At 40.9% G+C, this 14983-nt stretch overlaps 2 protein-coding genes across 3 annotated transcripts; one reads left to right on the plus strand and one right to left on the minus strand.

The window, feature by feature from the left end:
• Positions 1-651: 651 nt before the first annotated feature.
• Positions 652-5822, minus strand: PPP1R3D (protein phosphatase 1 regulatory subunit 3D). Its single transcript, XM_015881646.2, has one exon. The coding sequence runs from the start codon at positions 5792-5794 to the stop codon at positions 4883-4885; it is 912 nt and encodes a 303-aa protein (XP_015737132.1). The 5' UTR covers positions 5795-5822; the 3' UTR covers positions 652-4882.
• Positions 5823-6643: 821 nt separating this feature from the next.
• On the plus strand, positions 6644-14341 carry FAM217B (family with sequence similarity 217 member B). Of its 2 annotated transcripts, none has more exons than XM_015881645.2 (5): positions 6644-6757; positions 7560-7760; positions 8447-8549; positions 8633-8718; positions 9078-14341. In XM_015881645.2, the coding sequence occupies exons 2-5, from the start codon at positions 7741-7743 to the stop codon at positions 10261-10263; spliced, it is 1395 nt and encodes a 464-aa protein (XP_015737131.1). In that variant the 5' UTR covers positions 6644-6757; positions 7560-7740; the 3' UTR covers positions 10264-14341. The 2 variants fall into 2 exon arrangements, with proteins under 2 accessions (XP_015737131.1, XP_015737130.1); XM_015881644.2 differs by having other exon boundaries at positions 6645-6757; positions 7560-7765.
• Positions 14342-14983: the final 642 nt, after the last annotated feature.

The following is a 14983-nucleotide window of genomic DNA, read 5'->3' on the forward strand; positions in this document are numbered from 1 at the left end:
AATTAATAAAGGCATATCACCAGTTACACCTTCTTATTAAACGTCTCTAATTTGCTTTAGAAGAAACCTGGCAATGGGTAATTCCCATCTTGAACTGTATGGGTTAAATGCTTGGCACTGAGGGATAAATAGTTACTGTAGGGATGTACACTCTGTACACATATTTTCAGTGAACTTCCAGGAGAAAAGCACTTGGTCTGCAGGAGAAAATGTAGCAATAAAAATGGGAGAAAAAAAAAAAAGACATGGAGGGAAAAACAATGTAACTGTGAAGCTTAAACTCGGTTAAGACCACCTAGTGCAATTCTGGGAAGGGCTCAGAAGAGAACCCTGTTTGCTTTCCCTTATAACAATATCAGAGTAACCAATAACATGCCTTTTTCCAACATTAGATCTTAATCCTGCAGGCGCCGTATGCACAGAACTAAGGTGAAATGGCAGCAAATTCCATGCAACAAATAGCAGCACAGTCATTTTTGAAGCTATAAGGTGTAATCTTTTCAAGTGCTGTTTGGTCATTTTCAGCATCTATTGAACCCAACTTACTTCCCTAAACTGAGGATGTTGCCCTGTAAGTAACAACTCAGTACTATGTTGGCTAAAGAGCCTTCTTAACTGTTCAGAGGAGTTACCATTCACAAAGACAACACAAAACCGTGAAAAGCTTTATTGCAACCTCTTGTATTAAAATAGTCATAGTTTCCTTGTTGTTCTTAAATGAACTGAACACTTTACAGCTCCTCACTAAAACAAAATGACATTTTGTTAAGCAGATGTACTTCATTGGCATCCTCTGTAATATACTTTTTTCTTGACACGACAATCAGGAAAAACAACCTTTTCATTTACATGGATTCCATATTCATTTACAAAAAGGACCTTGAAACTGTGGATTACTGGACATTAATTTACTGTATGACTATAATCAATACAAGTTTTGAAAGTGCATTATATGACAATAACTCTAGTGAAGAATTCACCTTTTACAATATCCTCATTAGAAGGGAAGTGCTCAGTTTGAACACAGTGCAGGCAGTCAAGTTGTCCTGAGAACGTAGTGAAGTGGCCATTAGTCTGCCTTCATGATAGGTGCATGTTATCACTACTTAATGGCTTAAGCCTTTTGTTGTTGTTGTCAACTAAAATCCTGATGCTCACTGCTGAATGTGACAGGAAAAAACAAGAACAGATTTAATTTGCCATGTGACAGGACTTGGTACCTGTGTGAATACCTAAGAGCTCAGGAGCACCCTAAAGAAAAATGCTTTTCATATACTGAAGGAATCTAGAGATCCCTGCCAGTTCCTTCCTAATGTAGGCATGCTCAACTCAGCAAGGCCAAGCAACTGGTTTAGTACCAGCTGCTGTCTGCTCTTCTACAGCAGTGCAAGACATGCAGACATAAAAGGCAAACTTGGAATAACACTTGAATATTCAAGATTTTGTACGTGCAAATACCCTGAGAGGTTACAGAAGGAAGACAATACAAGCCAAACTCATTTGCTGAGATATTCAGTTCTCACCTCTCTGACACTCTGACGTACATGACTTTAAACTGATGGTATCTCTATAATCTCTTGTTCCTTGTAATAACAAGGAAATTTTGACATTTACTAGCTGTACACTCTGACGTACATGACTTTAAACTGATGGTATCTCTATAATCTCTTGTTCCTTGTAATAACAAGGAAATTTTGACATTTACTAGCATGAATGATTCTCTCCCAGAAGACAGCAACAGCATCTGAACATCAGTAAACCAAGTAACCAGCAACATCCATTGTAAAACAGTATTAAAGAACAGTCTCAGAAGAGCAGGAGGATAACAGTGTGCTGAGAGATAATTCAGTGTTTTTGTTCAGGAAAGAAATACAGTAAATGGGGAGGTGGGAGGAGGAGGAGGAGTAATCCTTCAAAATAGTGCCTTTTATTCAGCACAAGTTCTTCTGTGCACGTGTGTTTGCATGTGCCTGTGTTTTCTTTCTGCTTTGCTAACAAATATGTAAAACTCTACTTCTATGGAGTTCAACAACAAGCAATAAACATTAATGGAATTACTCAAGTGAGCAAGTTTCACCAAAATAAGGTTCAGCTCATGACAAGAATGGTTCTGCTGCAGTTACTGAAGGTGTGTTTCACACTACCTGACATTTGACTTAATCTACAACAGCACTGAGAAATCCTTTGCAGCAGAACTCACCCTGCAGCAGCTGACACAGTTTGTCACAATAAAGGCAGTCTGCAAACTCCAGCAACATTGCTACTGACTGTAGAGAACATCTGGGTTGACAACTTCAGATGTGTTATGTCATACACCATCATATGTCATTTAGCCACACAGAACCCACCATAGGGCACAACAAGAAGTGCCCTTTCTTCACTGCTCCATCTCTTCTGTTTGTCTTTTTTTGGCCTATGAGGAAGAGCAGTTTCAGTTCCCCTTCCCTTATGACAAAAGAGCTGCTGCTCAATTGTTCAACAGTTCCCCCTTTAACTCAGGTACAGAAAATAATGCAGGTGGACTGAAAGCTATAAATTACTCTCCAGCCTCACCCCAATCCCAGAAGTGTTCTGCCTGTCTTAATGGCTATGAAGGCTTAACAGATATGAAATATCCCAATGGAGCAGTTGTGTTATGTTCAAAACAATTACAGCTTGAATTTTTGACCTCACTGAGCTCCAAAACGAAATTAAAACACCACTGGCATTCACTTTCTGTTAAGTAGAAAATGAAAGTTCTTTTATGCAAAAAGCAAATAAAGAAATGATTATTTTTACTGTTCCCTACCCACAGATAACCACTGGTAATCCATCAGTATACAGACAAGTTAAAAACCAAAATTAATTACCAAAGGTAGGGAGGCTTATAGGAAGAGTAAGTAATACTTAGAAGTTGGCTTTCAGAGGAAAACCCTGTGAGCCCCAGCTGAATTCAACAACTTATAATTATCCTGCTGAAAACAAGCCATTCAAAGTACACCTTGCATATCTGCTGCTACACTGGACAGCTATGTAAGCTATATAAAGGAAATCCATCATCTGCGGACGTTTCATTTACTTAGGAAAGAAATCAGAATTGCACTTAAGCAGCAGTCACTAACAGAAACGGCCAAATTATAGAATGAAAATAAACAATTTGTTGTTTTCCAATACAACTGAGTTTTCACTGTACTTTGAAAGAGGTGCTAAGCAGCTCAAACAGCCGTTATTCATCAGTTGTCCCTTTGAAGCCAAAGGCTAAAGAACTGGGAAGCCTGTTCACTTCAAATCCTGGCTTTGATATTTAGCCCAACTAGTAATATTAAGTTGCCAAACATTTGAATTTTCTCCTTCCTGAATTACTTGTTGGACTTTTTGCATTTGCACATAATCAACCATGAATTAATTACAACTGTGGTTTGTAAAAATCACGTGATTTTGATGAATAAGCAGCAATCTCAAATTAGATGTCTGAATACAAGGCCTGATTTTCATCATACAGTTCTTCCAAAAAGCAGCTCAAACAATTCCACCCAGACAGCCTGGAAAATTTATGCCATAAATTTTGCATGCAAGTGTTGAGTATGTAGGAAAAAAACAAACAAATGGCCAATCTTTTACTTACTAAATTGAAGCCTGTCACAAGCCTGTGGCCAATCTCAAACCACACTAATTCCCCAGAACAAAAGTCGCAGAGCAGTAAGCATTAGGTGTGCAGTACATGTGCTGCTATGCTTTCGCTGCTGTAGAAGATAATCTGAGGACCCATTTAATACTAATTTACCATTAAAGACATTGTTTTGCTTTGAAGTTCCTGTTTCATGCTGCGAAGGACACGGCCTTAGAGATCAGCTGGTTTATAATCAAAAGCAGCTGATAAGAGCATTCAAAAATTACTTCTGCAATGGCAGTGAGATGTTGGGAAACAGGGAGCCAGGATTCAGAGTTCTAGAATCCTACTGCGAGGATCTGTAACAAGCTCAGTGTATTGTCTTTCCTTTCTCACATCTGCTTGATTTACAAGTTTACCTATTTCAAGTATGAGTGTAAGAGCATAAGTGTAATTCAAGTGCAAAATTTCTTTAGTTTTCCTTAGTAAATGCAGCCGCAGAAGGACAACTCCTGCACCACCACCTGGAGGAAAAGCCTAATGGTAAATCAGGTGAACAAGATGAGAGCTTCCCTGCAAAGCACCAGAGTACCTTTCTACACCCTGGTAACAATCACTCCCCCTGCCTACAGCAAACAGTGGAGATAAGGCACTTGAAATTAATAATAACAATAATAAAAAGGGAAACAGGGGCTGGTGGGAAATTTTCATGCAGGTTTTGCTCATAATAACATTTCTTTACTTTCCAACTCCAAAGCTAATGGAAATACTTAACGCAGTAACAGTCTTTAAAAAATTATATATGCAAGTGCTTCCCTACAGTGTCTGCCATGCAAATGGTGTGTAACTGGAGCAGTGCCCAGACTAGGTGTGATTATACAAACAAAATTAGAAATGAAAACAGTAAAGCTACACTGCCCATTTTAAAAAACAGGCAGTACAAAATAGTAAAATAGATCTGTTAGAAATAATCTATGCAATCTAGAATATTGCTAGCAACATAAAGTGTCTTCTCTTGATCTCTGCTAAATAGCCTGAAAGGATCCCTTTAAACCATTCTGCCTTGATTCATACACTGCAAGAAACCACCCAGGCTTTCAACAGATGTAGCTCTACACATTTTGGCCCTTTATGCTTTGAGAGGTTTAGAACAGTCCATCCGGGTTGCTGGCTACCTGCCTGTCGTGAAACACTGCCAGGTTTGGTAGGCTTCAATAAGGAGCACAGAGCCATGCCATGAAGAGAGGGCCGCTGAGACTACTGCAAAGCTGTTCTGCATCCACTTTCCTTCATTCAGATGAAGTGAATCCAGCTCTCCTCGCATTCTCTAGGCATCTTGAGGGGGTGAGTCCGGCAACTGAGGCTGTAGTTTTTGCCTTTGTTGTTATCCCAATACTCCTGCCCATTGACTTGATACCTTGCTGCAAACTGGACTACAGAGCACAGCTGAAGGAGGAAAGAAGGCACAGGGAGAAAAAAAGTGAAAACATCAACTTGATCCTGCCCGTTTTTCTCAGGGATACTACTGTGCCAATGAGCACACACTTCATGGAGGCTTTTCCACTGGTTGAAGGTATATCGCACAGACACTTGTTTCTCAAAAGCAAGATTGCAAACTTGGATGGTGCCACTGACCCCCAGATCTGAACTGGTCACTCGTTCAAGACACACCTGCTGCTCCTGAAGTCGAGCAGAGAAATCCACGCTGTCTGCAGGCTGCTGGAAATCAGGGACTAAGCACTGCATAGTAAACTCCAAGTTGCTGTACCAGAGGTCTGAGTTTATGGAGAGCCTGGAAAGGACGTGTAGGGGGATGGAAGGATCCTCCCCTTTCTGGAAGACTTTCACTTCAGTCAGCTCCAAGCCCAGAGCATCAGCAAATCTCACCTTGTTCATGCGGCTCTGGCACACAGGAGCTTGACACTGCACTCGCTTCTTTCTTTCAGGTGTCGTAGGCAAAGACCTTGCTCGGCGGCGGATGATAGGCCGCAGTGCTGGATCACAGCTGCTGGAAGTGCTGCTCTGAGGCTGATGTGGCTGGGTCGCCGCCTTGACTGGGGTATGGCTCACAAGATGTGGGCTGCTGCTTGGACGTACCACCGAGGGCTGCTGCTGTCCTTGTCCTGGTGCCCCTTGTGCCCGCAGCATGTTCTCATAGAGATCAGACAGGTAGCTGCGATTCCTCCGAGGACCGTGCACCTCCATTCTTCACTGATGGCAGTGCTGATGGTAACACTGCTGGTGCCAAGCGCTGCCTCTTTAAAGGAACTTGGGAAAAAGCCACACACAGTGAGGATTTGAGGATACTGCCCTGGCTCGAGAAGAGTAAGCTGGAACAACTTGGCCTTCTGCAAAGAAAGGCAGAAAACAGGCAGCTCTCACAGCAGCTGAGAGCAAAGCAGAGCCTGGAGTGTTGCGTGGGGAAGCTGAATACAGACTCACTGGCTGGTGAACTCCAGGCTGGTGGACCCGTTGCTCAGGCTGGAAAGAGATTCAAGACTGTCACCCGCAATGCTGGAGGACCGCAGACTGTCGCACAGGCTGGGGACGGACTGGAGGCTGTCGTGTTGGCTGCCGAAGGACTCCAGGCTGTCACTGATATCGCGGGGTGCGTGAGGGCTGCAGCGGTGCACCCCGAAGCAGCCCGGACCATTACACGCCGCGAGCCGGACCTGCAGGCTGTCCTCGCAGGGGCTGACCGAGCCCAGGCTCCTGCAGCGGCACCCGGGACACTCGAGGCTGTCGCACTGGATGCTGGGCGACTCGCGGCCGCTGCAGAGGCCGGGGAAGGCTTGGAGGCTGTCGGGTGGGAGCGAGCCGGAGCTGAGGCTGCTGCACAGGCTGGAGGGAGTGAGGAGGCTGTCGGGCGGGGCCGGGGTAGCGGACTCGGTACCGTGACTGGAAGGGGAGGGATCGGCAGCCGGGGTCTGCACAGCCCACATCAGTGCCCAGCTGCACGAGCACCAGCCCGGCCGTACACAGACCCCTCACGCCCAACCCGCTTAACAGCGCCTGCCCGGAACTTCGACCATCCCCGCCCACACCGCGCCCCCCTGCCCATCAAAATGAACGGCCAATACGCTCCGCCCCAGGCTCATGCGCAGCCGCCGCCTGACGTCTCTTGCCTTGGGGTGCCCTTAATGCCGGTGGCTGCTGGCAGGAAGGCAGGTACGGGCGGGATGGGGGCGGTGGTGCTGAGGGGTTGGTGGGACCGTGCGGCTCTGGACCCCCAAGGTCCGAATCGATGGGGAAACAGGCAGTGTGTCCTGCTGGGCTTTGTGCTGGGGAGAGCAGCAGTGAGAAACAGGACTGTGTCAAAATAAACGTGAATAATAGGAACGCATCTAAAGATTAAATCTATCTATAGAACTGCAACAAAACTGAGGGTGGGTGTAGAGAGGTGCGGAACATCTGTCACCTCCTGGGAACTGTATTGTGCAGCCCCGGGAGGGGAGTGAGGTTTCTGGAAGATGAAGGAATGCTGCATGCTCTGCTGAGGCTGTTTTTAGTGGGGATGGATGAGCAGCGAGAGGTTTGGTTTGGGAGAACAGCAAAGCATCTGATACGTGTACATATGTGAATGCAGAAACACCCCTTGGCTCCGCTCAATGCACTGCAGGCAGAGCAACATGCAGGGCTCAGTGCGCAGTGAAAAGCAGCTCCCCTATTGCTGCTGCACATCATATATTTTTCTGTATCTTTAGCAACACGGTGGGTGCTGGGTGTGCTGAGCAGTGCTGGCCCAGCTCATGTCGCTGCAGTGCTGCATCCCTACAGCTGGTGGTGAGCACTGCGCTGTGCAGCACTCCTGGCCAACCTGGTGCTGAGCGCTGTGTGCGGCCTTAGTGAGATGAATATGTGACTGCTAAGGGATGGGACGGCGCATCCCGGTGCCATCTGGTAGCTAATTCATGTTTGTTGTTCTGCTTTAATAATCATGTTGCGTGGTTTTTGTTCACTGAATGTTCAGGATGTGGTGATGTTTGAGTTTGGCACGCTGTGCTGTGTGGATCAGAAAGAATGGAGCCATTGGAGGATTATGTAAAGATAAAGATGTAGATACCGCTTTAAAAGTGTAATAATGGGACCAGGCATTCAAGAACATCCTTTATTACTGCACCAAAAGGCACAGAAAAAGGAAAGCCAAATCAATGAAAACCACAAAGGAATGGTAAAGTAAGGACATTATTTTCTTTCCTTCTAGTTATAGAAAGTACTGTAGAAGAGGTGATAAGTGCATGACAGCACAGTTCAAATTCTCATCCTCCTCTCCAATCTGCAGCAACACAAATGAGTGTGTGCTCTGACTGTGCAGGTCACAAAGTGACAGAGGTGACTGCGGTACTGCTTGAGGCAGAAAACTTCACTCTCTTCTAAATTCTTGATTTGATTAAAAAATGCATATTTTTAAATACTAAAGAATAATGGTTTAAATTTTATTGAGACTATGCAAATGAAAAAGGCAAGCAAGATTTGTTGTGGCATTCCTATTGTACTGTATAATTACTTTTGTTAAAGTGCACTGGGACCAAGAGTATTCCATGCTAGCTCAATTAATAATTAATATTTACTATTTATTATATCCAAAAGGATCTTTGGGATCCTCTGATGGAAGTTTCTATATGAAGGCTAAGCTCTCTTAATATATTGTCTAATTTATTTATGTATTTTGCAGTAGTGGTATTAAAAATGTAGTATCATAGTAGCTGTATAAAAAGCAAAAGCATAGTTACTACAAATGTTAAGACTATTTGCAACCAACTCTTTCTTCTTGAAACTTTTATTGCATTTCTATTCTGATGATCACAAACATTTCTATTAATGTGTGACACTGTGTTTAATCCTTGATCATTACAGTATTGGAAAAAGCCACCCAAGCACCAAAGGAGAAAAGAAATCAGTTTCTCATGTGAAATCACCTGGAAGATTATGCAAAAATGTCCCAAGTACCAATGAAAAGGTAAATCATGGCAGTTCTTTCATAGAAGAGGGGTACAAAGTTTATGTCAGCTTTTGTAATAACATCATATTCTTTCTTTTCAGGCTTCCTGTGACACTCAAGATGACAACCAACCCAGTGTTATTAGGAAAGGAAGAAACCAACCAGATGACAGTACTCAGTCAAAACAGTAATTCTATGTTAAGATTGTCTGTTTAATTTGAACACGGTTCAAGTTGGCATTTAAATGCTTGCAATGAAATCTTGGCTTCACATGGTTGCCTTTGAGTTCATTGCACTCAGAATTCAGCATTTTTGAGGATAACAGGTTTAATAACAGGAAACTTGCTATACTGGATCTCAGACAAAATTGGATTAAAGTAAAGCAAAAGTTCAAGGCTAGGTAGTATTTTGTATTAATTTACTAAGTTTTCCTGCAAATTTTAGCTCAATTCACGTATATCCGAATCCTTAAGGGAGGAATCAAGAAGTTTGTACACCGGTGTTCCAAAGACTTTATTCTCACAGGATGTGTTTCTTTTTATTTAGGATCACGAGTGTTTGCACATCACAGCCCAGAATACAAGGGTCAAAGAGGAGTCTCCCAGAAACAAGGCAAAAAGAATCTTTACTGCACAGGATTCCTCCTGCCCCAAAAGGCAGCACACAAGGTAGCTTCTACAGGGCTAAAGATGTTCCAGTGCAACGTTTTTATTGCAGTAAAAAAGAACAGCTGGAAAAGAATCATGAAGAATATGTTGCCGAAGCTGGTCCGTGTTCTTCTAAATGGCAAGAAGCATCTGTGAATGAAATGTTTCTAGATTTTGAATCTGTACAAATTATTAAAGAAGATGCTGAAGATGATAGTGCCAGTGATCTCTCTGATTCAGAAAGGATTCCCATTCCTCCATCTCCCTGCACACCACCAGAACTCATACTCAGAGCTGAAGAAATTGATCCAGTTTCTTTTGAACGTGTGCCTGATACGGGTTTTAAAGAGTCAGAATATTACTACCCGGACTTCCTGCCACCTCCTTTTAATTCATGGGACTTGAAGCAACTGGCCATTTTTCTTAATGTAGAAGGTAGATCTGAACTTCGACCAAAGCCAACTGGATTTCTTGAGAAATACATTGATCGCCTTTTGCAGCTGGAGTGGCTGCAAATGCAGACTGTACAGAATGAGAAAGCAAAGGCAGCCAAAGCCAGACCACAGACTGCTCCCAGTTCCATACGTACCCTAAAAAGCCCTGGCAAATGCAAAGCATTGCTTAGCCCTTTGCCTAACAAACAAATGGTTCCCCAGGAAAGTACTACAAAACTCCCCACGTGCTATTCAGGTCACAGGGTAGATCCATACTGTGAAGAAAGCCGACAGTTTTATTCACAACCAGGTCACTTGAAACTGTCTGAGAGAACGGGACATGCAATGTCTTCTCAGAGACAGTCTGGTGAAATAAGAAATGAGCTGAAAAAAACAACTGCAAAGCAACAGCTCAATATGCAGCCATCTGAAAACAATTCTAAAATTCAAACTGTTGGTAATATCAGACCCCCTAAGCAAGCGCCAGCATTTCATGGTTCAGCTGCTCCCATCAAAGGCTTAAAAACGTATGCATGTACAAACACAAAGAAAAACGGCAATGCTAACAATTATGTTCCTTCTAAAAAACCAGCAGGGGACAGAAAAATAAAAACAAATGGCACAAAACAGACATCACGAAAACTTAAGTGAAGAGTTTATTAGTAAATGTTGATGTTTCCTGACTGCTAGAAAGTGTTTGGCCAATGTAGAAGGGTCAAGTTATCTTCATAGGAAGATCCTGAGAAAATATGTTTTTGATTCATGGTTCTGAGTCAGTGCTGTTCATTTCAATACATTTGATCTTAAGCCAGCAAGGCCAGCAGGAAATCTTTTCCCTGAAGGCAAGTGTCTTCCATTGGTCTTTCTTCAAGCACATTGACAATAGCTCAAGAGTATGAAAGTTTAGAGATATACATAGTTATAAAATGTCCTCCTATTTGCACCAATTGAAGTTTGCTGAAGTCTGTAATGTTTCTTCTGGACTCCTTGTGTATTTTAGAGAATAGGATCTGAGCTCTTTAGAAGAGATGTTATTTTGTGATAGGCTTCATAGTGTTTTATTCTGATGGGAAAGGGCTCAATTGTTTTTATAAAACAATGGAGCAGCTTATCTATGCAAAGTCGAACTAATTCTTCATAGAAGATGATGAATTTTTGGATGAATTGGATGTAGGTTTTTTTTTTTGCTAGGAAGAAGAATGGAGATAATGTACTGGAATATTTTAATACTAAAAGGATTCTTTTAAAGACAATTGTTAGAGAGCAGACAGCTTCAATAGTGGCAGATTAATAAAATCAAATGCGTATTTTTATACCCAGAAAACTTCACTGTTTACAGACAGCATTCCTTTGTGTTCATTTTGTAAACCTTGATGCTTTTTGTCATTTCAAGTAAATGACCAAACTTCAAATTGCACATGGATATCGATGACTAATGCAAAATAGGAATATTACTACACAATCTGTTGCCTAACGTTCAGAACTGGTAAGCTCTCAAAACCCAGAAAATAGACTTTTAGGGGATGAGTTTGAAGGCCCTTAGCTGGGAACGCTATTCTGTTTGAAAAGCTAGAAAATGTTTTGAAGTCTGAATTTTAAATACTGAGCACCATTACTTCATCCTCAGCCACAGTGAACTGTTGATGAGAAGTAAGCTGAGGTCTGACAGACCAGGTTTTACAAGTGCATCCTTCCCATTCAGATAGCAAATTAAAAAACATCAGTTACTAAAGAATATATTATGTACATAGTTTAACTGCACTTGTCTCATCTCTCTTGGTTTTAAGATGCTTAGCTGTTCTTTCATTGTGCCTAGTAGGTCTTCAGCTTTGTAAAATCTCCAAGCATGGATTTATATGTAGTTTAAAATGTGAGAATATTAATAAATGTAGTAATAAGTATTTTACACAAAAACAATGCTCAGGAATAGACTTAAGAAATATTTTTAGTGTTTTTTTTCCTAGTTAGTGGAGACCAAATATGAAATTTTGAATTGATGAAGGAAAAAAAATTAATATACAGTATTATATATCCATATGCAGTATTTGTTAGGATACAGTTAAAATAAATTGTAGTTGCTTCTACATTCTGCTCTATGCAATTAAAGTAAAACTTAATCTGATGTCCTCAAAGATCAAATACATTGGCTGTGTCAGAGGTGTGGAGAAACTTACAGGATGGCATTCAAATACCAGCAGCTGCAGAGCATTAGCACATACTTGTGTTACAGCTTTATCCTTTTGTTTTGGTGCAGACTCTTCCTGTATTTCAGCTTCTTTAAATGGAAAGGGTTTTGCATCCAGTGTTGGGATTTCAAGCTTCTTCCAAATTCTACAAGCCTTCACTAGTAAAGTTTTACTGATTTACATTAAGATTAACACTAGGACTGCTCTTGCTGATAAGCACGATTTTAGTACCCTAATTTAGAACACTATTGTAAGCTCCAAAAGCAAGGTGAGCAGAATCAGAATGGCAGGTTTTTTAAGCACATTTTCTTAGATGCAGTAATTAATTTAGCGTATTATTATAACACTGAATATTAATTAGCATATACAAAACGTTCCTCTGATATGTTGCTTTATATTGCTGTTTCCTCAGGTTACAATGAAAGCATGAAGATACACGCACGTTTTGCATGATAACTTCTTAAAGTGCAAATAGTGTTTCAGTCAGCTCTGGCCAGAGCAAACTCAACTGGCAGAGAATTTCTTTTCTTGCACACCTAGGAATTAGAAAACTCTGTTTTAACGTATTGTTTGTGGTCTCATGCACATCTAATGCCAATCTGTTGCTGGAGACTTTAAAAATTAAAAAAAATAATTTAATAATTAAATAGGCAGAAGTAGTACTGACATTGAAAATAAATCCGTGTGCTTGTTCATCACTAAGCCAAAGTTTGTCTTGCATGATAGTTTTTGTTCACTGATTTGATACTTACACCGTAACGTCTACTTTGTTTGCATACAGAAACAGAAATTCTGATTTTACCTCAAAAATAATTATTTACACAAGAGACCTGCAAGTGTTGGAATTGATCCAGCACCGGTTTTGCTTCCACTTTAACTTGTCTGTGTTTTGGGCCTATAGCTGAAAAGAGCTCCCTCGGTAAAGAAAACTATGGTTTATCTTTCTTTGATTTTGTATTGATGGGCACTGTCTTTAGAAACAGAATATAGCAGACATATTTATTCCACCAAATACATTCCATCTGGAATTAAAATATTTCCATAGCACAATGTTTGTGTGGCCATTTCTGTATTTTCACTGCATTTAGCAATATGCTCCTATGTTCACGTGTCTTTCAGTCTAGCTCTGAAGATGCTTCTTGAACAAGTTTACCGTGATTTGAGATATTTAAACTGAGTGGGTTTTTTTCCCCTAGATATCTTAAAGATTTATTACCAAACTAACAGCCTCAGGTTGCATTTAAAATAAATACTCAGATTCTACTTCAGTTATACAAGTATAAGCTATGAATGGCTCTTGTTCTCAATGAAATTACTTATTTACAAAGATGTAACCAGTTTTGCTCCAGCACATATAAATGGTTTTCCATAGCACTACTGTATAGTATTTTTAACGTATAATGGAAAGAAATTTAAAACAAATCCATTTTGATCTCGAGACACTTTTTGCCTCCATTACTTCTGTCTCTGCAGTCTAATGCTGTGGTCAGCTATGGTTTCACCCCTTTGCACTCTTACACAGCCTTTCAGTTGAAAATACTGGTTCTGATGTTTCTGCACCATGCCTCTAGATCTTCATTTTGTTATCTGTACAGACATCAATCTTTGGCAGTTACTCAGAAATTATGCTTCAAATAGGGATTGTTACTGCATGAACAAGGCGCTCAGTCCTGGGAAGAAGGGCATAGCAAGTGAAAGAGCCCAGGAAGGAACTGTTGGATCAGCCCCTGCTGCTGGTTCAGCATACTGAATCACAGGATGGCCACTTGCTGGTTAAGTGGATTGCATTTTCCTTTGCAAATGGGATTTTACCTTTGCTGGTACAAATTCAGCATAATAGAGTTATAGTACTTCAGAAAGAGTCCGAAAGATTCAGCAGTGTTTTTTCCTAAGTTGAGTTTAGCACAAACAGGTGGCCAGAACAAGGAGCTCTCACCTCCTGCAAGCACTTCTCCAAGATGCTGTGTTCTACTGCCCATGTGCTACTAGCACCCTTATGTCATCTGCTGCTGATCTGTGCAGTGTGAAGAAGAGGGGAATAATGCTGCTCCAGATAACTATGCTTATATCCCTGGACTAAAACGTCTTGTTTGACTTCAGCCTTCTTCATTATGCTGCAATCTCATCATTCTTTTGTCCTTTCTTTTGTGTCATTTATTGTTGACTGAGGAAACTTTTGTATTTCCTGTTTAAATGAAGTCGTTAGAAGGTTCTGAATATTTTGGCTGATCTTTTTTGGAACTGTTATAGTTAACAATTCTATACTATGTTAACTGCCTGTAATGTACTCTTTTTTGGCCGTGTTTTGAAACATGTTCAGTCTTTTCTTTACTGCTCCCACTGGAATTATTAGTGGGTTTTCTCAAGACAAATAATTAGAACAGGTCAGTTTGTTTGAAGCCCAGGTTTTGATGTTGGTAATAATTTGCTTTTACTTACTCAAAGCTTCTGTGGTTATTTTTGCTGGAAATTTCATTGGAAAGTGATTTTTTTAATTTAAGTTACTGCCTATTTAATAAAAAGGAGATGCTGCCTACTTGTTACTTAGCTGTAGTTTTTTCTTTACCCACAAGATGGCACTAATGAATTTGTTATCGGTAGAAAATGTCTATTACACAGTGAGCTTTTCACTCACAGACCTCAGCCATATTCCTGCTGGTGTCCAAACTAGCTGGTTAAAAAGTGAATAATTGCTTCTGCTCCACATGGCAGTCACTTCTGTAATGATACTGTTAAGGCACCAAATGGATGGAAATATCATACTTAGTTATCATATTTTTAATGTACTGATCAATACATTTCATATTCTGTTAGAGTCTCAACTAGATCATGATCCATTGGACAGCAAAGGCATACATGTAGATGCCTGCAGAGGTACATTTTAGCCACATTCCTGTATTGATGGTTTAGGTGCATAGATACATTTTAAATATTTTCACACTCATATATTCAGCTCAGACTAATCAAGGAGGAATTGTAGGGAGAGAAATTCAAAGAGGAAAAAAATGGCTTTTCCTACTTCTGAAAGTCCCTTTGCTTTACTATTTCTGTAATCTTTAAGCATTTCAAAGCCCCTCTGTGGGCAATCATGCAAGAAAATGACAATCAGAAACAAAAACAGATGAGACAGCCCCATCTACATCCACAAATCCTCATAGATGAACACCAAAACACCAAAGGACTGA

The sequence above is a fragment of the Coturnix japonica genome, chromosome 20, assembly GCF_001577835.2.
Source record: "Coturnix japonica isolate 7356 chromosome 20, Coturnix japonica 2.1, whole genome shotgun sequence".
NCBI classification, from domain to species: Eukaryota; Metazoa; Chordata; class Aves; order Galliformes; family Phasianidae; genus Coturnix; species Coturnix japonica.